We start from the raw sequence: 26,299 nt of genomic DNA, 5'->3' as shown, positions 1-26,299 counted from the left end.
AAAAAAAAAAAAAAAAAAAGGATTCTACTGTCATTACTGTCATGTACAACTAAAAAGAACCAATAAAATAATAATAAAAAAGAAAGCTAACACCTGAAATGCCTGCTCAAAATAGCCAACAAGGAGCAAGTTTCTCTGCACCACAATATTTCCAAATAGCTCAGGAATTCAAGCCTCAGGTTCCTAGGACCAGGGTAAGGAAGGGGCTACAAAATGGAACAATTGGCTCAAAGTCTACAGGAGGTGTTGTTGGGATCACCTTGAGTAAACCACCCCAAGGATAAAGATCTACAGATAATTTTTGGGTTCCTCAATAAAAAAGCAATACCTAACCATCTACCAGTTGACAAACCCTACCAACCTTACAGAGCTGTGAATTGATTTTCTAGAGCCCAACCATCTTAAATATGAAGGGACATCCAACAGCCACTGAGCATGGAAGGAAAGTGTCTAACTTGAAACACAGACATCTAAGCAGAAAAAAATGAATGGGAAGAAACAATAATTTAGAAGAAATTATTTTTAAAAACCCTGAAGTTATTATACTTAAATAGAAACAATAAAGTATTGTATCCATGAAAGAACAGAAAAAGCTATGAAGACTTAAACAACAAAAAGAGTTCCTAGAAAAAAGTACACTGTGTGTGTGTGTGTGTGTGTGTGTGTACACAGACATATATACACACAAAGAAAAAAGTCAATAGATGTTTGGAAGAAAGAGTTGAGAAAATTTCTTAAAAAGTGAGAACAAAAAATGAGATAAAGTAGGCATCAAAATTAAAGAAAATTAGAGAATCACTCTAGGAGGTTTAATAGATAATTAATAGGATTTCTAGAAAGAGAAAGCCAAGAAAATGGAGTATATTATTCTTCTCTTGAAGCCAAAAATAAATATGAAAATGTCTGAGAACTAAGCAACACAGAGCTTGATAAGTATCCAGTATAACATGGAGAAAAAGACTTCCTCCAGCAGAAATGAAGGTAAAGAAAAGATCCTAAATCTTTAAGACAGAAAATACAGGTCATATACAAAGGCTCTGGAATAAAAATGTCAAAAGAGCAACAAAATTCTTAGCATAAATCAAATGTAAGTGAAGAATAAAGGCACAATTTGGAAACAAAATAATGAAATGCATCCTTCACACCAGGAAGTTAGGGCATATATGCTTCACCAAAATAAAGAAATAAACCAAGAAAGGAAGTAAACCTGAAAACAGAAAAAAAAAAAAAAAAAAAAAAAAAAAAAAGATTAGGGAATTCTCCAGGTTTTGGTGGAAGGAAAATCCAAGAAGGCAATTATGCAGCAGGCCTAGAGAGGCACAATCCAAATGAGAGCAGGAAGACAGAGGGCTCTAAAATACACACTCAACAAAGGAACTGCTGACATAACTGACTCTCTGGCTCAGACTAAAAGGACCACTACAGTTCTCTTTCAGAGAATTTGAGAGATAATTAGTTCAAGGTATTTGGAACTGTAAGCCAAAACAAAATAAATCTAAAGGCAAAAGAAAAAAAAAAGAAATATGATCACAATTCAGTGAGGGAATACTGTTAACAAAGTCATAAATATGTAAACACTCAACATGATTTAACCAAAATTTATGAAATTAAATGTTAAATAAGGAAAAGAAATGTGTGCACGTGCATATAAGTGTGTGAGGCTAAAGGAGAGCCAGATTTTTATGCTCTACAGCAGTTTATAGGTATTACCTAAAATTGAATGAACAAGGAATAACAATACAGGAATTGTTTTTCCAATAATTGAACCTTTCTGTTTCCAGTAATCAACCCTTCTGTTCAGATTAACAAGAAAAATATTTTTTTTAAGTCTGCCTAGAGCTATAGGTGTAGCATAGTGAAAGAATGTTTGTCCAGCCTGTACAAGCCTTGGATTCAATACCAGGACTACAAAAAAAAAAAAAAAAAAAAAAGTCAGCCTAGAGAGCTTACCATAGCAGCAAAGAATTATGGCCAAAATTCAGACAAGTGAAATTTTGGGGTCGCTTTTCCTAGAAACATTTGCCAGTTCTAAAAGAAGCTGCTGAGAGACAAAGAAAATACCATGAGCTTTCGGCAGAATCAAGAAGCTAGAGGGAGGAAACTTGGAATAATATCAGAGGTGGATGGTATTTGATTAAAATTCAGACTTTGCAATAAGAACCTTAATTTGAATCACTTCAATCCTTTAATGAGTTAGGGGATATAGGATTGTGAGTGTTCTTCACTTAGTTACTAGCCAAAAGCAAATGTAAATTCTCTAAAGGAAAAATATTATGTAGAAACCAAAATTATCTCTCTAATTTTTTCCTGTGCATATAACTCAATTATTAAAAAGAGAAACAAAGAAACCAGACAATAATACTAGAAATCAAGAGAAACAAGGTTCATAGGCCTAGAGGATATTTAGATAATGGAATTATTTCAAAATTTTAAATACTTACTATCTTAGTCCATTTGGGTTGCTTTCGCAAAATACCATAGACTGGGTAGCATATAAGAAACAAAAATTTATTGCTTACAGTTCTAGAGGCTAGGAACTCCAAGATAAGCAGATTGAGGGCCTGTTCTTCATAAATGGGGCCTTCCATATGTTCTCACATGGGGGAAAGGGTGAAAAAGTTCCCTTGAATCTTTCTCTCTCTCTTATTTATTTATTTTTGCAGTGCTGGGGATCAAACCCAGGGCCTCACACATGCTAGGCAAGCGCTCTATCACTGAGCTCCATCCTCCAGCCCAGAACCTCTTCTTAAAGAACACTGGTCCCCTTTGTGAGGGTGAAGCCCTCATGATGTAATCACTTCCCAAAGGTCCTACTTCTTAATACCATACCTTGTGGGTTAAGTTTCAAACTGAATTTCAGGAAGACAGAAACGTTCAGATCATCATGATTATTTAATAGTATAAGAAAAAACTTTCTGTACAGAAGTGTAATAAATGAATTAAATGGATATCTCATGTTATGGTTTTTCAATATGGATATCTCATATTGAGAAATGATAATTTGTAAAATTAAGAACTTATTCGATGGTTTTAGTAGTATGTTGGACTCAGGTGTAGAGATAATGAATGATCTGGAAAATAAATTACAAAAAATCAGACTGAAGTAGGGAGAGGAAAGGATAGACAAAAGGGAAAAAGTATAAGGACACATAAAAATAGGTGTAACTGGGGTCTCAGAAGAAAAAGAGGGAATAGAGCAGAAAAAGTAATAAAGTAAGGCATAAAAATTTCTAAAATCAATGCACATATCAATATACACATCCAGAAAGATCAGTGAATCCTAAGGACAGATACAAAGACTATACCTAAGCAGGCTGTAAGACAACTGTTATAAACCAAAACAGAATCTTAAGAGCACTCAGGACAAAATTACCTCCAAAGAGCAAAAGTATAGTTTAAAACTGACTTAATCAGAAGAAACAATGGAAATTTGAAGAAATTCTCCATAGTAAATTCATTCACCCGTTAAATAAATGGAATACCTACTATTTCCTAGTTGAAGAGAGTGAGTTCTAGGTACTTGGGACACATCAGTGAACAAAACAAAGAATGTATGTTGTTCTTTTTGATGCTGGGGATTGAACCTAGGGCCTGTGCATGCTAAGCATGTACTCTACCACTGAGCTACACCTCAGCACTGTAATTGCAGAAAGCATTCTTGACAGTTTCTCTATTATTATTATTATTTTTAACAGGATCTTACTGCATTGCCATAGACTAATCTCAGACTTGTGATCCTCCTGTCTCAGTCTCCCAAGAAGTATAGCTAATTTTTACTATTAGAATTGTTATTTAAAAATGTGATCTGGGCACAGTGATATATACCTGACATACCAGCTACTTGGGAGGCTGAGGCAGGAGGAGACAGCAAGTTCGAGGCTACCAGCCTTTTCAACTTAGTAAGGCCATTCCAAAATAAAAAAGGATGTAGCTGGTGATACACTCCTAGGTTTAATCCCCACTACCAAAACAAAACAAAACAAAAATGCCAAATCATTTAACAGACACATGACTGGTACTTTTTTTAGTGATGAATGAAACCTGTTATAGTCTGGATCTGGACTATTTCCCAAAGGCTCACATGTTGAGGGCTTGGTCCCTGAGGTAGCAGTGTTCAGATGTGGAGCTTTTGGAAAGTGATTGGATCATGAGGGCTCTGACTTCATCAATGGATTAATCCATTGATAGATTCATATATGACTGGAATAATGGGAGGTGGTGAGAGCTAGTTGAAGGGAGTAGGTGCTTGGGAACACATACTCTTGGGTACTGTATCTTGTCCTTGACATGAAGTGAGCAGCTTCCCTTCTCCATGCTCTTCTACCATTATATTCTGCCTTGTCTCAGGCCCAAAGCAATGGAACCAGCTGACTATGGACTGAGACCTCTGAAACTGTGAGCAAAAATAAATCTTTCCTCCTTTAAGTTGTTTTTCTCAGGTATTTTTGTCACAGTGATGGAAAGCTGAATAACACAAGATTCTTCCTAGTAAAATATAGTGATGTATTAAGCAGCTAGGTAAAATTTGCTAATTCTCCCCTCCCTTCCCCTCTCCTCTGTTGTGTGCTAGAGACTGAACCCAGGGCCTCACATATGCTAGATGACCCTAGAGATCATCTTGTCCAGAAACTTTTTATTAGAGATGAATATATCTAACAGATATATCTAATAGACTTGCCCAAGGTCACAGAAAGAAGTTAAAGATACATTCATGGCCCCAACAATCTCTAGTAGGATGATCTTTGTTGTTATAATTTGTTTCATTGTTATAATTTGTTTCATTACTTTTGGGGGGTTAATTTAATTTTTGTAAATGTAACATGATCATATTTTTTAAAGTTAAAACAATTTTAGAACACTTAAAAAGCTACAGTTTCCTGCCCTTCACCTGCCATCTTCTGAACTCCAGTGAGACAGAGAGACAATGTTCAACCTCTAATATTATTATAATTATTCTATTACTTAGTAAAAGATTATTTGTGGTAGTTTATTTATCAGAGCATACATCTTAAATGGATGAGAGTCCATTTCAACTTTTAGTCATTTAATTAATAAACAATTTTGATTTAAACGGTACTGATGAAATGACTAGTACTAAGGACAACTAATAATGGTACTGGTGATCTTGCTACCATACATTAGACAGGATTTTTAATTAGTAAAATTGATTAAATAAGTCTCATTTACCTAGAGTTACAGCTGAATAGTGATTATAAGGAATTTATATCTTCCAAGGAAACAAAACCTAAATTTTACATTGTACATATTTTTTTCTTGAGCTTTAAAATCATGAAATTAAATTTAAACTAACAAATTTCCAAAGTTACTAACATTTTAACTAAAGGGCTTAAAAATTTTATGATTAATAAAATGGTTTACTTAAAATAAATTCATGAGGAAACAATATATGGTAAATAATTTTCAACATGGTAGAGTATTAAATGTATCAACTTGCCCTTGGCATTCGAAGTGATGCTTGTTTTAGCCATATCAATGTTTGCTTTGTAATCTAAAAATGCTTGTAATGGAAATAATTAAAGAATTCAATATAATGCTATTAAATAATTTAATCATTATTATTAATTTCACACTGAATATTTCAGTTCTGTTTTCCCCAGGAAAATACCAAATACTGAAGAAAGTATTTTCATTCACATGGTCTCCATTGGATTTATAGGAAAATGTACAAATCTAAAACCTAGTAACTGAAAATGCTACTTATTATTTTTTAGTGAAAATTTCCCAGTTTAAAGTTACTTACATATTATGTTATTGAGTCATGGATTAAAGATTGGTTACTTACATGAGATAGGAAGCTGACTGTGGACTGGGAAGATGGTACATTAGAATGAGAACGGATAGCAGATGCTGTCTGGAGAAGGTGTGGTTTCAATGAAGGATTTGCGGTAAATCCAGGGCCCTGAAGATCCTGGAAAACAATACAGATATGAGCAAAATTGTATCTTCATACAACTCCAAAGAATTGTGAAACCAAAATGCATTTTTTTAATCTTCACAGATGAAATCCGAATCAAGACTTTAAAGGCTAAGGATGCAGCTCCCTGGTAGAGCATTTGTCTACATGTACAAGGCCCTGGGTTCTATCCCAGGATCCTCTACCACGCCCTGTACATACAAAGAAGAAAAAGAAAAAGACTTTAAAATATGTTGGCAACTTGTAGTATACTTCTGAAAACAGATACATATTTCAGTGTAAAGTATACTGTTCTTAAAAAACATTTTGGTCATGTAGATTACATCACTTTTGTTATTTCCCAAATAAGCCAAACACCAGTTCTTTGAGTCTGCACTTGCTCCATGCCTCTGTATGGAAGGCTCTTCCCTTAGGTATTCCCCAGGCAGGTACTTGTATTTTACTTGCTTACTGTCAACTTAGGATAAAATGTGGTGTTTCCATTTGTTATCCTACATAAAAATTATGGCTATAATATATAAGGATGTTTGCACAGATTTTAATAATTGCTAGTATCAAATAATGCCTAAAGTATATTTAAGTGTATGTAAAGTACATGAAGAAAATCTAAAAGATTATCAAACAAAGGTTTTAATTCTGCTTAAACTGCTATTTATAATTTAAAGAAATCCTTACCTTTACATCCAAAGTGTGTTGAAGTTTTAGACGCACAGATTCTTGTTCCTGATGCTGGATTATATCTTGACATTCTGCAAACTGCAAAGATGCCTATAATCAAGCAACCACAAAGGGCTTATCTGCCATTCTTTATAAACTTTTGTTTCATTAACCTCTAAATGCAGGGTTGCCATCTCTTCAAGGAAATGAACCACTCCTAGTACTAAATTATGATTATATTAATTCATCTGTTTTATTCAGTAAACTGAGGCCAAATCTTTATCGTTTGTATCTTCAGCATACGTTCAGCATTTAGTATGTGAAGGACACTCAAAGAATGAATGAACTAAGCATAGAATGAGCAAACAGCCTTAGCAAAGAATAAAAATAAACACAACTAAAATTTGTTATATCAATATAACATGATTTTAGAAACAAAGATGGCATAGATGAGGTCACAGATTGTTTTATCTGACCATGAAGGCTCTAATTTCTTCAGGATCAAGGATTGGTTTGGGTACAATCTTAGCCTTCCAGAGTTTCTAGGTGACAAAAAAACAGGTTTATCCTCCCTGATAAATTTCAGTGCTAAACATAGTATCACTGGTTCCTCTCGTTCTTTAACCTGGGTTTTAACCTACACTTTCTGGACCCCACAATGTTCCAGACATTAACATTACTTTCTTTACATTAAAAAGAAGCTATTTTCTTCCCAATGGTCACACCATTCTTTAGGGATAAGTTATGTGCTCATGGAGATATTTTTGCTTATTCAGGCCACTATGGATGCCAGGATCATATTACATCTTATATCTAACTGCTCCAAGGGCTGTGTTAGCCTGGAAAAGGTAATTTGGCAAAAACATATTATGATTATGTTTTTAAACCTTAGAAGAGCATCTTCTATAAAATATTGCTTTTTAATTTTGTGCTAGGTACTGGAGATATGATACAAGTTGATGGATTCAGTTCCTATTGACATAGAACTTTCATTCTGAACAATTCTCTCAAGTTAGTAACTAGTTGGATGGCAATTGCTTTCACATATTTAGTTAGTAACTACCTTATCAAGAGCAACTTCCATATTAGCAACTTTTTCTTTCAAACGACGTTCCTGAGATCGCAGAACTTCTAGCTCTCCAGCCATTTTGTTTTTTTCTGTTGCAACTGTGCTCAATTCCTGACTGAGTTTACACTTTTCTTCTTTTAAAAAATGTTTCTCCTGCAATTATAGAGGAGACAAATAACAGAAATAATCTGCTGGTGTAGATGTTGAAAGGAGATGAAAATTTTAAAATTTTATTAAAGGACTGAATTAGATGTATATATTTATTTGTTCTTTTTAGCTATACATGACAGTAAAAAATTTTTTGATATATTTATACAAGCTTAGAATATATCTTACTTAATTAGGATCCCAATCTTGTGTATGTACATGATGGTGAGATTCACAGTAGTTTATTCATATATGGAAATGAATGAGGTTTATTTAAATCATTTAATTGCTTCTGAGTTGGAATTGGGAGCTATTAGAACTGTACTATAACATATTCTCTATTTTAGTCATTATTCGTATTATTTCTTTTTAGGCTTAAGAAATCTTTCATGAAATCTACAAAATATGGAATAATGATCAAAAAATAGTGTGTTCTGGTAAACTGAAATTTATTTTAAACATAAAAGAAGAGATTTAAAGAGGATGCATTTGTTTTAAAATTTTATTGGTTTATATTTTATTTCAAGGTTGAATATTCATTTCTCAAATGCCTACTGTACACTCTGACATAAAAACAAATGAGACACAAAGTCCCTGTCCTCAATTTGTCAATCTAGTGATAAAAATAAGCTTACTGGTATACTGTCACTGGTATTAAATAAAATTTAATTATAACTAGTTTACTCCTTTAAAAAAACACTATGGAGTCAGGCATGGTGACGCATACCTGTAATCCCAGTGGCTCTGGAGGCTAAGGCAGGAGGATCTCGAGTTCAAAGCCACCCTCAGCAAAACTGAGGCACTAAACAATTCAGTGAGACCCTGTCTCAAATAAAAATACAAAATAGGGCTGGGGATGTGGCTCAGTGGTTGAATGCCCCTGAGTTCAATCCTAGGTACACCCCTCCCCCAGCAAAAAAAAAAAAAAAGCACTATGGAGGGGCCAGGTACAGTGGTGCACACCTATGAGCCCAGGCGACTGAGGCAGGAGGATCACAAGTTTGAGGACAGCTTGGGCAACATAGTGAGGCCCTGTCTCAAAATAAAAAATAAAAAGCTTGTAGCTCAGTGGTAAAGTATTGGCCTAGAATGTGAGAAATCCTGGGTTTAATCTTCAGCACCTCGCCCTCCCAAAACACACACTCAGATAGTCAAACCCAGAAAAAAGATGTTTACAGTTTTCAAGGTAAAATCGAAACATCAGTTTATTGTCTATATTTTAAAATATATTTTCTCATGTGAAAAATGTTTAATATAAGTAAGGTAGGAGGTGGTTGTCACTACAATGCACATTTTGTATGCAAATGATTTTTCCTATGGTGATTAGGATGGACAGAAAAGGCTTCAGAAAGAAAGATTAATTTTACAGGTGTTCTCCTATTTGTTTGAGGGATGTCATTGAGCTCTAATGAATACCTTTCTTTAGGCAGGAGCAGGTATCCTGGTGAGAGCAGGCAGTACCCTCTTAAAGCCTTCAGTACCAAAAGGGAAGGCGAGCAGTGCTTTGGATTCCCAGAGGTAAATAATGAGAAGGGGAAAGAGGAAAGAAGAAGTTCAGGATAAAAAGAAATGAGACTGGAAAATGAGGGGGGAAAAATGAGAAAGAACTGAAAAAAGAGGAAATAAATCCATATGATGAATATGAATATGATATGATGAATGTGAATATTTGTGAATGTTTCACTGCATTCTAAAGCGTTCCAGCGCTCATCATGAGTAACAAACCAGCAATTACTTAAGTTGCACTTGTATTTTCTACTTATACCATTTACTTTCCTACCTTCATATAGTCAGTTCTGTTGTAAGCAATCTTTTAAAAATTCAGATTTTCTCCAAAGTGATTGATATAAGGGAACATTTAAGCCCACAATGTAAATTTCATGTTTGTTTAAGCATAGTTTCAGTCACAAGAAACACTAAGTCAAAGTAGAAAACTGCACCTAACTAAACAGAGCTCTACAGGAATGCACAAAAAGCCTTCATGCCCTCCTTAAATACCTATCTGCCAGCTCCTCAGTTTACTTTGTGCTATGAGCCATATCTGATGTTATAGAAAACCTTCTTCCACCCCTTCACAATAATGTACAAGCTACAATTCTTCATGTACTCTCACATAAGCAAACTACAGGTCTTTTCAAGATAAAATGCCATACTTAACTGTAGCATTTCTTAAAAACTTAACATGCGTATAACTGTACTACTTGTTTTTATTATTTTCCTGTTTTTCAGTGTTTCACAAATGAAATTTGTTAGTATGCTCTTAATTCCATTGTTCCCTAATCCAGTGGTTTTTATTACACAATTTTGCACAGTACAGTGGTTTTTAGGAACACCCATGTCACATTATAACAGAACGGATTGTACTTTGTTTATAACTAATCCCTGTCTCTACCCAGAATGTTCTTTTTCTTGTTTCTGCCATTTAAAACACTGGCTACAGTCAGGTGTGGTGGTGCTCACTTGTAATCCCAGCAATTTAAGAGGCTGAGGCAGCAGGATCTCAAGTTCAATGCCAGCCTGGGCAACTTAGCAAGACTCCATCTCAAAATAATAAAAGGGCCAAGGATGAAGCTCAGTAGTAGAGCACTTGCCTAACATGTGAGGCCCCATTACTACAAGTAATAATAATAACAGTGTTGTTGGTGGTGGTAATAAATAAATCACTAGCTATATTCCAAGATCCTGTTTCAATGCTCCTTTAGGAGGAGTTTTTCCTTTATTCTGTAAGTAAAAAATAAGCTTTTCTCTTTTCCTCATTGCATGTAGTATGTCTGCTATCTCATTCTGTCTTGAGGTACATTAATGAGTGAGCATGTTGGTTTCCCTATTCTAAGGACAGGGACTCACCTTGTTCGAATTTGTCATGGCCTCTTCTAAAAACTGGATCTTGTTCTGAAGGGCATCTATCTGACCTCTTTTGGCTGTGATTTGCTTTTGCATTCCCATTGCCACTTTCATAGCTTGAAAAAAAAAAAAGGCAACTGTGCCTTAAAGATTCTATTGTTGAGAGGTCACTATAATTTGTACTGTAACTTGCTAATTTAGTCTGTGAGAAGTAAGATTCTCTGAGGTACCTGGGCAGTTTCAAGGAAAAGATTATGGAAAAAGGTCTTCAGGATTCACAGTATTGGGATATAATAATTTTCAGCAACTACTCAGAGATGCTGAGCTGGGAAAAATAGATATGAAGATATTTTGCAGTTTCTTTGCTACTTGAATTAATTCAATTTGCCACATTTCCAATGGTAACAATAATACTAACCAACTCATACTTACACATATAGGAAACAGGTACATAAAAAGAGTCATATAAAGAATAATGTTTATTGGTTTTTTTACTAAAATGATTTTTATAGAAACATTTAAAATACCCACAAAAGACATCTACTATTAATGATCTTTTTAAAGATTCCAGTGACATCATAAACCATTTAATTTTCAGTCTCAGAGTTATGGTCATGCAATTGGAACTAGTAGTAGTCAAGTGTTCACCAGAAACATATATGTGATTATTTTAGGAAAACTCGTGGTAGAATGAAAATGTTCTAGATGGGTACAAGCCACAGAATATTTAAGACATGGTAGGACATTAAAAATATAGGAAGTTTATCCTTATTAGAAATTCAAAGTCAGAAGTCCCTATGTTTGTATGTTTGTGTGTGTGTATGTGTATGTGTGTGTGTGTGTGTGTGTGTGTGTATGTATGTTTCTTTTTTTAGGTCAGCTGAGGAAAGAAGTTTGGAAATGACACTGAATCAAGTCTGGCTATAGCTTAAAGGTTAAAAAGAAAAAAGAAAATGTACTATTTGTTTAAAATAAGCAATCAGAAAGAATGAAAACCTTGACCTCTCATTAACAAGATAATGTTTTTACCACTAATCTGTCAAAAACAGGGTTAATAAAGGCACAGTAAATTGATTTATTAATGTATCAAAAGTCTTAACATTATTTGTTCACTACTTCAAAGAATTCTGGTCTGATTAAATGAATCATGGTTGGCCTTCAAACGTAATTTTCTCGAATGGTTTTTAATCAATTAAAACAAGCATTTGAAAACAAATACAAAGATTACCTAGGTAACTTAATAACTGTAACATGACTGGAGATGCCTTATGGGTGAGAGACCCCAAAGAGGCCTCTTTGACAACCTCTGGAAAATCTTACCATTTTTCTGTGTTAACTAGCAAAGAACCAAACTGCCAAGAACTACATAAAATATGGAGCACTTAAGATTTTGTGTGACATATTTGGACATGAATATAGTAATCTCTATATCATTCCAATTTTAGCATATATGCTGCCAAAGCACATATGAATCTTCTGACCTTAAAAAATATTGACAAGGGCTGGGGATGTGGCTCAAGCGATAGCGTGCTCGCCTGGCATGCATGCGGCCTGGGTTCGATCCTCAGCACCACATAAAAACAAAGATGTTGTGTCCGCTGAAAAACTAAAAAATAAATATTAAAATTCTCTCTCTCTAAAAAAAAATATTGACAAAAAGAAAAATGCATACTTTAATTTGATAAATATTAGTTCTTATACCTGGTTAATAAATTCATACCAATAATGATATGAACATCATGAAAGAACACAAAACACTTAGTCTCATTAAGACAATGAGATACTCATTAATGTCATTAAGATAATAACTTATCAGGACCAGTATGGGCAGCAAGGTAAAAAAGTAAACAGGTCTAGGGACCCCTCATCAAGTAGTTCAATTGCCAGGACTCCTTCCCATTGTTATCACAGAGAAGAAATGAAGAACTGCAAAGTAGTCACAGATCTAGAGTTTTTGTAGATAATACACATGTGAAAAACAAGAGGTCAGGGGAAATGATCAGTAACTTGTATTTATATTCTTAAAGATAACTGGCCAACATTTATAGACATTCAAATTAGTTAGGATTTATTGAAATACCACAGGAAAATAAAGATTCAGATACTTTAGTGATTTCAAATACATTAGAGGTCATTAAGCACACAGCAATTTCCCTCAAAAAATTCCGCTTTAAAAAATTAAGCAGAACTACTCCTCCATAATATCCATCATTAATACCTATAGCTGTATATTTCTCAAACTATCTGGCACCGTGAAAAGATGGTAGGCAATATATATGGGTTGATGTTTTAATAAAGCTAAACTAATAAAATTAAAAACAGAAGAAAAAGAAAAATATCTGGTAGAACATACCATGACCATCAGATCCTTCCATTGACTTTAGTGTATTTCTTGTTTGTTCTAGTTCAGACTGTGCAGATTTTAACTGCATTTTCAGTTTATTTGTAGTAGTTTCCATTTCTTCACTTTTGTTTCGAAAATTCCTTTTCAAGACTTCATAGTCCTCTATATAATACAATAATCAATAATACTGTTTACTTTTTTCTATCAGACTGATATGAAGGATATTTCATTTGCAATTAATGATCATAGAATTTTAGAGATTGGAAGTAAATTTATTTAATTATATCTTTATTTGTTAGAGAAATGATATATACATACAAAGGATCTATCAGACCCTTTTTAATCCGTTGAGTGAGGATCCTCTTCCTTTATCCAGTTAGTATTCATTGTGATTATAATTAGCTCAGATCTATTTTATCTTAAAAACCTTCTATATACACCATTAACAGATTTCACCACCATCTGTAGGTAGATCAATCTCCATGAAACTATAAATAATCTGAGGCTCCCATGTATTTTTTTAAATTGACTACCATGTGTCTTTTTTCATTTTCGCAGTGTTGGGGATTGAATCCAGGGCCTTGCACATGCTAGGCAAGCACTCTACAATTAAGTTATATTGCCAGTTCTATCTTTTGTGTGTGGTGGAGGGGATACATGGAGGGGTACTAGGGATTGAACCCAGGGTGCTCTGCTCTACCACTAAGCTAAACCCCCAGCCCTTCTTAATTCTTATTTTGAGACAGGGTCTTGCTAAATTTCTGAGGCTGGCCTTGAATTTGCAATCTTCCTGCTTTAGCCTCCTGAGTAACTGAGATTATAGGTGTGTGTCACCAGGCACAGTTCTGTCTTATCTTTTTCTTTCATATCTACTAAGTCACCTGGTACAAGTTCATCTTTTTCTATATTAGAAAACACACATTCATCCATCTATTTATTATATTTATGCATTAATGTATGATATAGATTTATTTACAAAGGGAACAAGATCAATCTCCATCTATCCAGACATCTCAGTGGAGAGGTCCCAGTGCCACCCCAAACTACTTGCCTCCCACTGACTACATCTCAGGATTTTTGTCCTCAAGCCTGCTCCTTCCATAGGTTCCTCCTGCAGTTGTTGCTATTATCTCAATACTATAAACTAAAAACCCAAGAGTAGACTCAACCACCAATCACTAAGTCCTGTTGATCCAACCACCAAAAATATTTTTATTCTTTAATCTTCTTCCATTCTCACTGTCACTTCCTTTGTTGGAGTCCTCATCATATTTACCAAGATCACTGAAAAGTCCCCCTTAACTGACTGGTCTATCTCATTAGCCATGTCATTCCTGAATTTACCTGCTGATGTGGTCTTGTAAAATCTGATGACAATAATCTCCAACTTAATATCTTTTGCTGGTTCCATGCTGTCTAGCTCTACCTATTTATTCTGCCTCATTTCTTAGCCTGCATTCCTTTCTACTTTTGCTCCAACTGATACTTCTGAGATCACATTATGTTATTCATGCCTTCATGCTTTTATGTTCTCTCTGTTTCGCATGTCCCTCTATCGCTTTCATCTACCAAATTCCTTTCCCTCTTTCAAACTCAACATAGATGTGACTTCCTTTAGGAGGCCAATTCTCTATTCTTTGTGCTACCTTTGCATCCAGCACATTTCCACTGTGGGGAGTTTCTAGGACCTAACATAGTGTTTCAAGAACCTATCACAGTGTCTGGCATAATAAATGCTCAGAAGTTAGTGACTCTGTGTGTGTGTGTGTGTGTGTGTGTGTGTAGTACATGATACTGTATCACACAGAAGCTGGAGTGTTTCATTGCTTAATGTAAGGCCTTGGATTTTTCCTGTCAATAAATCTGCATAAATCTATTTACAATTCACATTCATTATTAAAGCTGTAATTGAGCTATGTCACTCAAAGAATTCAACATTTCCACCTCCATAAAAACAAATTGAGCAAATAATATGATTTATGAAGAACACCTGCCTTCCTTCTGGAAGTCTGGAATCTAGATACCTTGCCCATCTCTTGGAAACTCAGTGCAGAATTTCCTGGACTCTTAGGGTTGAATAATGTTAACGGTTAGTTAGCATGAGTTGTGGAAGCTCTTCATGGAGAATTATGGGGATTTTAGCCATGAGTAAGTTCAATGGGGCAGCACAACCCTCTGTATTTGAGAAGTGACATGGCCACCCTTCTTTCACAATTGTGCTAGGGTCCACATTGGACTTGACAGCATCCCTATATTTTAGTAGAATTCAAACTCAAGTGACATACCTGAAAGACTGTTCAATTCATTCCTACTCATCTTCACCTCATTTAATAATTGATCTCTCTCTTGTTTGATGTCCTTCACTGCACGGAGCCGCTCAGAGCCTGCATTCACCAGCTTCACCTTTTCCAGTTCTAGGTCACTTACTCTGGCTTCAAGCTCCCGGATCTTGGCATCTTTTTTATCTTTTAAAATCTAAATATATGACAAATATGAAGGATAGAGAAATAAATAAAAATTATGTGCATATTAACAAGAAATATCATTAATATTCTGTCTGCATTTAGTATTTTTAGAATTATTTTTAGGATGCTAAGTTTGTATTTTATTATAAAGCATCAATAGTAAGTGGGGAAAAAAGGAATATTTCACTGTTCTTTTAAAACTAAATGTCAATTCTCCAGTTTCACTTGCCACAATTTTTCATTATTTCTACTCTGGTTTGTTAAAAAGTTATGTATTGAGGGGCTGGGGTTGTAGCTCAGTGGTTAAGCGCTTGTCTTGCATGTGTGATGCACTGGGTTCAATCATCAGCACCACATAAACAATAAATACAATAAAGATATTATGTCCATCTACAACTTAAAAAAATCTTTAAAAAATTACGTATTGAGCACCTAGTTTGAGGAAGTTGACCTTTTACGTGTTAAGGACCTAGGAATGGGGTCAGGACTCAGGGAAAGTGAGTGAGGCCACAGATGTGGACCTCCAACTAAAGCACCTAACTTGCCTTACCTAGTCCTGGCCCTTGATACCAGGAACAACCAAACAATGACTCTGTCCTCACATCCCCCTCTAGAGAGGAAAGACTAATAGAAAACAAACATTTACTATGTCAGATAAAGAAGTGACAAGAAGAATAAGACAAGAAGGTGCAGACTTTGCTTTATTCTCTTAGCCATTAGCAGAACTCTGAGTTCTATTAGTCCTTTCAAAGATTTATCAAGCCTAGGGTTGGTCCTGTGAACCCTGACACCTTTGGTCAGGAAAGACCTCACTGATGACATGACACCTGAGTAGAATCTTCAAAGTGATAAGACAGCAAGTCACATAGGTAAGCTGGGGGAGAGCCCCAGTCCCCAGCAAGGCCATCAGTATGGCTGAAGGGGAGTGAACTAGGAGTGAAGTAGGAGATGAGGTCAGATAGGGAACCATGGTAAGATCCAGTTGGCCTTAGAGGCAAGGTAAGGATTTGCATTTAGTGGGCAGAACTAGCCTAGATCAGTCCAAGTAAATAAATGCCATCTGAAAAACAATTTACTTTATCGGGTCATCATTATTGTCCTTCCAGGTAAGGCCTAATGGCCTTAATATGTTAAGTCCCATTGTCCCAGATATGGGACACATATGAAAACTTAAATTGAGCAACAAATGTGCCACTTAAGGTAACTTTTGAAATAAATATTATGTTTGGAGTTTTATTCTTTTGAGAAAATAATAGGTGAGTTAGTAGAGTGAAAAAATATATATTTCACATATATTATTAATGATATATATTATGTATATTTCACATATTTGTATGTATATGAAAAATATATAAAGCATAAATAAGCTCTAGATTATGATTTTCAAACTATTTTAATTTACCTGAGTCAATTTCATTGAAATATTCACACAGAATTAAAGACTTGGAATTTAATGGATGTTATTGTTTGAATATGAGGTGTCCTCCAAAAGCCCCTATTAATGCAGGAGTGTTCAGAAGTAAAATGGTTGGATTGTGAGAATTGTAACATAATCAGTCCATCTTAGTTTGAACAGACTGGGTGGGCAAGGGAGGCATGGCTGGAGGAGATGGGTCACTAGGGGTATGTTCTGGAATAGTGTGTCCTTCCTATGGTTTCTCCCCCTCTATCACTCTCTCTGCTTCCTGACCTCACCACAAACTAACCATCTTTCTTCTACTGGGAGCTTCCCCCATGATTTGCTACCTCATCTTGATCCCAGAGCAATGGAGTCAGCCATCTATGGACTGAAACCTCTGAAACTGTGAGCCCTAAAGAAACTTTTCCTCCTCTAAGTTGTTCTTGTCAGGCACTTTGGTCACAGCAATGCAAAACTGACTCAAATAATGAGTTAAGTATAATGCAATACAAGCCAATGTAATATAACTGTGATAATAGTGTAGATGTGGAGGCTGATGCTGTATTTGAACAGTAAACACACTACAAGCATTTAGCTGATGCAAAAAGGATCACTGGGGTACTCCTGGCTTATTTCACCGCCCACCTGTAATGGGCTTGAAAAGTGAAGGCCCTAAAAGGGCTACCTGATCACTGCCTAGTAATCAGGTAAATGACACATGAAATGTTGCTGGCCTCAGAGGGTGAGGGAGGGGAGGGCTCTCCCTGGGGCACCCTGAGGCATCACAACACATCCTAGGCATGTGCCACTCCTCTTCTACCTCTTAAACCAGCTGATAACATTTGGTTCTTTCTACATCATCTAAGAAAGGGTCCAGCTTTGAGCAGCCATGGTAATTAGGAGAAGGCTCACTCTGCTTCTCTGTTGTCCATGTGTACAGTACCCAGCCTAAAGAGGTGAGAGAAACCGCAGTTTTTAGGGCAATAATTCCCCTTCCTTTCCCTATCTGACCTTGGAGGGAAATGGATGATGCATTAGAGCTTTAGTGTTTGACTTTTTTTTTTTTGCATCTACGTGAAATTCTTTTCACTTAGGAACTCTCAGCTGTTCTAGCTAGGTATATGGGAAGATTGGTTTCAACCTCTTCAACCCACTTCTCTGTACTGATGTCACCTAATCTACTTCTAACATTGCCATTTTCATGTCACCCCTCTTCTCCACCTAAAACCCTTACCAGCTCCTACACCACCTCCAGGCTAATCTAGACTCAGCTTCACTTTCTTTGCTTTAATGTCTTGCTTCCTCCTCTCTGCCTAGTCTCTTCCCATTTCAAGTACCCACTTCTCTGACACTTTGATGAGCAATTCTGCTCATGGTGATCCACACTCCAGTGAGGTGCTAACATAGGTTTTGACGTGTGCTCTCTGGACTAGCAGTTATCAGCATCTTCTGGAAGCTTGTTCAGAAACACTAAGGCTCAAGCCCAGTTTTAGACCTAATGATTCAGAAATTCTGTAGTGGGGCCCAGCAGCCTGCCTTTAACAAGTTTCCAGGGGATTCTGGCTGAGCAGTAATACCTACTCATATACTGTCTAGGATCAAGTCTCAAAGCAGTGCTGCCTTCCAGCAAGTTATTTAATCTTTCTGTGTCTCAGTTTCATCATCATATGTGCCTCCATCATAAAGATTAAATTGAATACATCTTTAGAGTTTCGGACTCAGTGGGATTCTTCTATTTGTCACTTTAACACTAACAATCTATCTTCCTAGGCAAGAAGGTGGGACAATCATTCTTCTCCCTAAATATGTTCTATCTTGCATGCAAGTCTGTCCTAAAGTTTTCATTGTAGGGTTACCATTGAAAAATGATAAGCCTGAATCTCCTCAACCTACACTCCCATGATATACTGCCTTGCCGCAGGCATGGAGGCAACAGGACCAAGAAACCGTGGTCTGTAATCTCTGAAACAGTGACCCCAAATATTTTTTTTTCCTCAGGAATTTTGTTTTTCTCAGGAATCTTGTCATATTGATGAAAAGATGATTAACATAAGGGACAGAGTATTTATAGGGGTTTTTCCAAGTGCAGATATCCTTCAGTATCATGAAGCTTTGGTTTTGGGACCACCTTCAGATACCAAAATCCTTGTATGATCAAATCTCTGATATAAAATGCATAAAATCTGAGCACATTCTCTATAGACTTCAAATAATCTCCAGAAGGCTTATAATACCCAATACAATGTAAATGCTATGTAAGCAGTTGTTATACTGTATTGTTCAGGCAATAATGATAATAAAAAGTCTATATGTTCAGTTAAAAAAAAGAAGAAAAAAAAAGAAAAATGATAAGTCTGTATGTGTCCCTTTCATAGTGAGTTTGGCTATTTAAAAAATATAATCAATATAAGTTTAAACAATAGAAAAGTTTAAATTGTTATGCAATTAATTATTTCCCTAATATAGATAATAATCTATTGCTGGCCCTATTTTTAGAATGAGGAAAAGGAAGCACCTAAAGTTTCTGTTGTCTCTTATTACCAAGTCAGAGCCTTGCTAAGTTGCTAAGGCTGGCCTTCAACTTTGAATTCTCCTCAGACTCCTAAGTCACTGAAATTATAGGTGTGGAACACCACACTTAGCCAACCATTTTAAATTTTGATAAATATTTACTAAGGATCTTCTGGGAGGCAAGGCAAAGTGACACAGGGAAGGAAAAACAAAGATGAATAAGATGTGCACCCTGCTTTAGGAAGCCTATAGTTTGGTAAGGGAAGAGACCATTGTTTCTTTTTGAACACACATATACACACATACATATAGCACAATATAGAATGTGATAATCCAGGTTAGAACAGGAACAAGTAACATATTATAAAGGTCAGAAATAAAATGGAATGGGAGAAGGAATTAATACTTGCTGAACACCTTATATAGGCCAAGATCTAGGCTAAGCCCTTGATATATATCTTCTGATGTAAGACTCATAGCAACCAAATAAAGTTGTTGGTATCTCTTTTGTTTTTGTGTTTTGTTTTGTTTTGTTTAATAGACATAGATGCTGATATTCAATGAACAGTCCAATGTTATATTATTATGTACTGGTAGATGATATTCAAACTTAGGCCTGTCTAAAAAGGGAGAAAATATCAAACTATGGCATTCGAGTAGGTGAATTATTTGATTTTTTTTTGTACTTGTGATTCTGAACCATTTTGGGGATATACACTCCTTTGGAATCTCATAAAGGTATGATACTTTTCTCAAAAAAGTACACACAGACACAAATCCTTTCTATTTCAGAAAATCCACAGTCAACAAGAACCCCTTTTGCAATAAATTAGATTATACTTCCTTACAAGAAAGAAGAAATTTCAGAAGTTAAGCCAACAAAAAATACCATACAGACCTTAAATTCCTGTAGTTCCAGTCTCCTATCATTAATCTCTTTCTCCAGCTGAGCCTTTTCGACTTGCATAGCACCAGCAGTCCGTCCATGCTGGCCCACCAACTGTGTCATGTTTTCAATCTGCTGGCGCAAAATTTCAATCACCTTGTCCTTTTCTGCCATCTGCAGCTTGAGAGCCTCACATTCCGTCTGCACATTTCTGAGGTGATCCCCTTCATTTTTCAAGTGCTGTAGTTCCTGCAATTTCAAGTCCACCCGGGAGCGGAGCTTTGTGATCTCTGCATTGGTAGCCTCGATGGCTCGCTCTTTTTCTTGGAGGGAAGCTGTCAGATCAGACACTGTCCTCTCTGAGCTCTCCAGAGTCATTTTCTTGGCCGTCAGCTCTTCCACTACTTTGCGGAGCATCTCTTTGGTGGATTCGAGCTGAGCAGTCAAGGAGGACACTTTCTCTAGACTCTCATTCTTCCCCTGAATCGCTGCCATCTGATTGTTAAAGAAAAGAGAGTTTCCTGGATTTGGGAGGATAGGTATGAGCAACCTCAGGATCTGTAACAATTTAACTCAAAAGTATGAAATCATGGTTTGGATAAAGTGTGATTTACTAATTCAAATAATTTTCTGTCAGAACCCCAGGTTGACAGTACGTGTAAGACCTACGAGTGTGTTAGACAAAGGTGGAGAGGCCTCAAATAAGGATGCTTCTCAGTAATGGATTTCCAGGAGAGGAGGGTTGGAAATTCCTCTGAGGATGCTTTCAATACTACTCTAGATTAAGATAACACTGGTGATGAGGGGAAGGGTAGTAAGTGATGATAAATGCCCTTATTTTCTATTTTGCTCCAGCCTTCCCTTAATTTGACCTCTGAGGGGAAAAGGAATAATGGCTTTTATCCAATACACATTCACATTCTCTGGTCCTTATATAGAAAAGGTAAGATTATAACTTCCAATTGGTTCTTCTATCTTCTAGATGAAGTTAAGCCAGAGAATAGGGAAATGATTTTCCCTGGGGTCTAAGCCAAGATGGGTCACTTTGTTTACTTTCACACTTTGGGAAGTTTACACATTGTGAGGTACATTTTATGTCTCTGAGGAAGTAACTGGCATTGAATTGAAAATACACAGCTGTTAAGAGAGCAGTCCACATCTTGCTACTAGTGCATTGGAATGGTGCACACCCATCAGTCTCAATCAGGGGAGGCAGGGATGAAGGGAAAATCTCTTTTGAGGGAAAAGCAAAAACAAACCAACAAAAAATCTGTTGTAAACCTTCAACCCTGCTATTCCTCAATATTTCCTGATAGCTTGAGCTTTTCTGTAGCAGAAGTAAGTAATTATTAGGTTACCAATTTCTTGGTGAAAATAAAAAGGTAGTTGTAGTGGAGTTCAATTTTTCACCAATATACAAATGAGATAAAGTCTAACATATTTAGTTTGACAAGTGGTCAAAATATGGAAATAAATACCAGGTTTTTAAAAATTGCTCATAGAATCCATAGTTTTATTTTAGAGCTATTTTAGGCCCATTTATAAAAGAAGAAAACTGGCACCAGTAGACATAAAATACATTCTTCCCCCAGCAGAGGCCACCTGGTGGGGCACAGCCTGAATGCTCTGACCTGCCGCTCCATCTGGCCCTGACACTCGCTCTTCATGGCCTTGAGCAGGGCCTCCAGGCGCTGCACCTCCATGTTCCTGTCATCCAGCTCACGACGCAGGTGGTCAATGGTGATGCTATTACCCGTGTCTCGGTCCCACAGCCGTTTGTTCTGCTCCTTCTCCAGACTCAGCTCCTTCTCCCTCTTGTGCAGGTCTGCCTAAAAGAGTGAGGAATGTGCTGTGTTGGGGATATAGCTCAGTGGCAGAACATTTGCCCAGTATGTGGGAGGCTCTGGGTTCAGTCCCCAGTACCATAGACAGACAGACAAACACACACACACACAACCAAAGAAATAAGAATGCATGTTCTCCCCTCCTCTACTTGGTATTAAATAATTAAAATGTAACTCTTTTGTTTTTGGAGTTATATCATTTGAAAAACCTTTGATCTTTGGAATCTGATTCCTTTTTAATAGCTTGATTAAGTGTGATTATTTTCTCAAAAAATAAGTTAATGTTTTGCTTACCTAAAATATGTGGCATTACAAGGGCTGTGCATGTAGCTCACTGGAAGAGCTCTGTGTTTAGCATGCTTGTGGCCTTGGATTCAATCCCCAGCACCACACAAACACATAAAAAAAATAGCATTACAAATTAATTTCAAGGAACTAGACTTCAAATAATATATACTGCAAAGGAAATTACAATAGATTTTTAAAGTCATCCTGTGTTTAAGTCTTGAATTTTATAACAAAACTTGATGTTTCACATCAAGTGTGCTCCTGCAATAAAGAAATGCTCAAAAGCTTAAAGAATAACAACAGTAACTTGGAAATGGCAGAATAGCAGCATCTGGACTGTGAACAGAATGACCTCTTTTCAGTCACTCAGAAAAATATACAGTGAGTGTTTACTGTTTTCAAATATCTATACTGAGTATGAGGAACAAAGGCACACTGACCTTCAAAGGATTTATCACCCAAAAGGAAGATGACATACACATAAACACTCAAAAAGGAAGTGATTTTCATTATAGACAAATAAGATATATCAGAAAGAATTTCACTAAAGAAATAGAAATGTTTCAGAAAGATTTGAGTTAGAATTTGAGAACAGCTTGGAGATACAAAGATAAGGAAGAAAAAACAGGGAGGGGGGCTGGGGATGTGGCTCAAGCGGTAGCGCGCTCGCCTGGCATGCGTGCGGCCCGGGTTCGATCCTCAGCACCACATACAAACAAAGATGTTGTGTCCGCCGATAACTAAAAAATAAAAATATTAAAAAAAAAAAATTTAAAAAAAAAAAAAAAAGAAAAAACAGGGAGGGGGCATATGCAATTTTGGTGGGGGACTGAGTAGAGAGGGTCTTGCCAAGTTTCTGAGGGCACTGCTAAGTTGTTGAGGCTGATCTCAACTTGTGATCCTTCTGTCTGCTGAGGAGTCACTGGAATTACAGGCATGTGTGACCTCGCCCAGCATTCTCCAAGATAGGAGAGCATTAGGGAACATCCAACAGGATTCTCCCACAGTGTAGTGTTCCTGGCACACACTTGTCAGTTCCACCTTTACCACAGTCTATCACCCCTGTCAGTGCAGAAAGGATGATGGCTTTTCCAGCAGAGCATGATGCCCTAGCATGGGGCTTGACAGGGAGAGAAATTTATTCTGCTATACCACTGATACCACACAAAGGAGGCTGGGACATTTCCTTTCCTAGGATAGTTCAACCTGCAGTACCTCTAACAGATAGACTGCTTCACTACTATCACAATCCTACTGCCAGTTTCTTTTTCTAAAAATCCCCTCTAAACATCCATTCAAAATTTCTACAGACAAAATTTGCATGTGTTTGATATTTAGCTTTAAAATGAACACTTAACACTACTTCAACTTAGTAGAATACAGTTCTAATTAAAAGACTGTGGCTGGTGGGTTGGGGCTGTGGCTCAGTGGTGGAGTGCTTGCCTGGCATGGGTGAAGCACTGGGTTCAATTCTCAGCACCACATATAAATAAATTAATTAAATAAAAGTCCATCGACAACTAAAAATAAATAAATGAAAAAGACTGGCTGCTTGAAGATCTCTATTTCCCTACACAATAACAGCTCTGCTTAAAAAAAAATTAAAGTACACAGAACATTGTTTTACATACAACATGTGATCTGATAGTCTATTATGTGTGTACAATATTTTGTAAAATTTATGATTTTATAAAGAAAACTAGTTTTTAAAAATATTTTGATGAAAAATTTCCCAGAATCAATCTTATTCATATTTTAGAGCATAATCTTACCAATAGCTTTTGAAGTTGATCATCCAAATTTCCAGATTCCTGACTGAACTGATCCCGTTCTGTACGTGCTTCAGTGAGCTCAGAGTTGGCAAGGACTAATTGCTTCTCCAGATCTTCTATCTAAAAGAAGAACATAAATCAGTCTGACTATGCCAGTGAGTCAAAAAAAAAAAAACCAAACATGATCTTTGGAAAGCAAACAGCATTATGTTGAGGGCAAATATAAGTTTATTGTGATAAGTTTTTCAAAGTTTTCTAAGTTTAGGATTTATGCAGAATTAATCAGGAAAATCAGACAAGACAAAATATTTGGTACTGTTTGGTTTGAACATTATCTATAATACTCCTCTCATATTCATACTACTCAGAGTTTATGTTCTGTCATGATATGTTCTGTAATTTGGTATTTAAGGAAGCTTACTGTGGCACTGATAGCATGCTGGTTGCTACACAAATGAACTGTATTATACTTACAAGAGCCATTTTGTTTTAGAATATCAGTTTCAATACTAAAAAACACTGAAAATAAAAGAATGAATGATAGATATTATAGCTATTGTCATCATTATATAGTTATATTTTGAAAGTTTGGCCAAATATATATATTTTATTACAGTTGAAAAATTGATTTAACCATTTTAATCCTCATTCTCTTCAACTATAAAATAGGGTTAACAGTACCAATTTTAAAGACTGTAATATGCATATAATTTTTTTCTCACAGACAGGGTAGCTGTTTGATCTATTTAGTAGAGAGAAAAATTTATTCCATTGTACCATTGGCAGCAAACAAAAGGAGCACCAAACATTTTATTTCCTCAAGTCCTCAGCTTGTATTACCTCAATGGAGGACAGAGGCTACCTGACTGTTAATAATGTTTCTAAAGCTTTGAACTTCTGGGTGTAGCATGCAGCATCCTCTAAGCCAATTATCTGACCAGGAGACTCAAGGTTTGGATTTTAAATGAGCCACACATACCACAACTTAGATAATAAAATATTAAAACAATGAAAATATGTTGATACTTAGTGTTACATAGCATACCTGACCTCTAGCAATGATATCCACAATATTATTATCTACTTTCTAGTGATAAGAAATCTTTCATATCTGTATAAGCATTCTATATTTCTTCCTACTTCTAAAGCATCTATTCATTAGACTTCCAAATCTACTATGTCAAGAATGAAACAGTTTGAGATGATGAACTATGCTTAAACCTCTCTATCTAGAGAACATATGACCAACACAAACTTTTTTGGATGACTTTCTAGTTTATTTTTACTTGCATTTAACATCTTCATTTATTAACTGAACATACATTCAAAAACATTATATATATACATATATATATATATATATATATATATATATATATATCTGCAACCATTTATTTGACACATAATAAGCATGAATACATATGGTATATTTCTATAAACATATTAACATGTATATATATGACTTAAGAATAAGACTATCAAACAGTTTTATATTTACCTGTAGTGTATTATAGCCTACAGGGATCAGGATACAGATTTAATATTACATTGAATATATTTTTAAATTGATGTTACATTGATTATATATCATATATAAAAATGTATTTCACAAGATTAGGTATAAATAAAATACTATTGATTAAAATATGTACCTAGACTCTAATAATCTCATACAGAAGTACTTGGGGCTGGGGATGTAGCTCAATGGTAGAGCCCTGAGTTCAATTCTCAGCACCACACACAAAAAAGTTACTTTTTACTCTTATAATCCTTTGAAGTCATATATAGTTCTCACTCACACACACACACATACACAATACACACACACACATATTTAGTCTCAAAAGCATAACTCGGTAGCATAAGTAACTTCTTGAGAAAACAATGAATGAATAATACCAGTTAACATCATCTCTTCAATTTTATCATTATTATGGAAGACCAGCACATAGTTGGTAAAGATATTAAGATTTAGGTTTGGCTGAGATATAGCTCAGTGGTTAAAAACTAGCCTAGCATGTATGAGGCCCTGGGTTCAATCCCCAACACCACAAAATAATAACAAAAAGAATACTTTCAGGAAGAACCACAAACTTGTCCTATCACACAGTTACCATATTTCCCTGGCAAGATATGGA

The 26,299-nt window shown here is 35.8% G+C and overlaps 1 protein-coding gene across 6 annotated transcripts in view; it reads right to left on the bottom strand.

The window, feature by feature from the left end:
* Ccdc158 (coiled-coil domain containing 158) overlaps window positions 1-26,299 on the bottom strand; it is a 69,757-nt gene that overhangs the window by 26,641 nt on the left and 16,817 nt on the right. For 4 of the 6 annotated variants that reach the window (XM_048784821.1, XM_048784818.1, XM_048784820.1 and 1 more), the window contains exons 8-16: window positions 24,162-24,281; window positions 21,889-22,086; window positions 20,270-20,752; window positions 15,282-15,471; window positions 13,006-13,158; window positions 10,656-10,768; window positions 7,656-7,814; window positions 6,611-6,703; window positions 5,804-5,929 (exon numbers count right to left, since the gene is read on the bottom strand). In XM_048784821.1, the coding sequence (XP_048640778.1) occupies window positions 5,804-5,929; window positions 6,611-6,703; window positions 7,656-7,814; window positions 10,656-10,768; window positions 13,006-13,158; window positions 15,282-15,471; window positions 20,270-20,752; window positions 21,889-22,086; window positions 24,162-24,281 (1,635 nt within the window). The remainder of the gene's footprint in view (window positions 1-5,803; window positions 5,930-6,610; window positions 6,704-7,655; window positions 7,815-10,655; window positions 10,769-13,005; window positions 13,159-15,281; window positions 15,472-20,269; window positions 20,753-21,888; window positions 22,087-24,161; window positions 24,282-26,299) is intronic. The other 2 variants (XM_048784819.1, XM_048784823.1) reach the window with 1 other exon arrangement.

The sequence above is a fragment of the Marmota marmota genome, unplaced genomic scaffold (assembly GCF_001458135.2).
Source record: "Marmota marmota marmota unplaced genomic scaffold, marMar, whole genome shotgun sequence".
NCBI lineage: Eukaryota > Metazoa > Chordata > Mammalia > Rodentia > Sciuridae > Marmota > Marmota marmota.
This window is presented reverse-complemented; position numbering and strand designations above follow the sequence as displayed.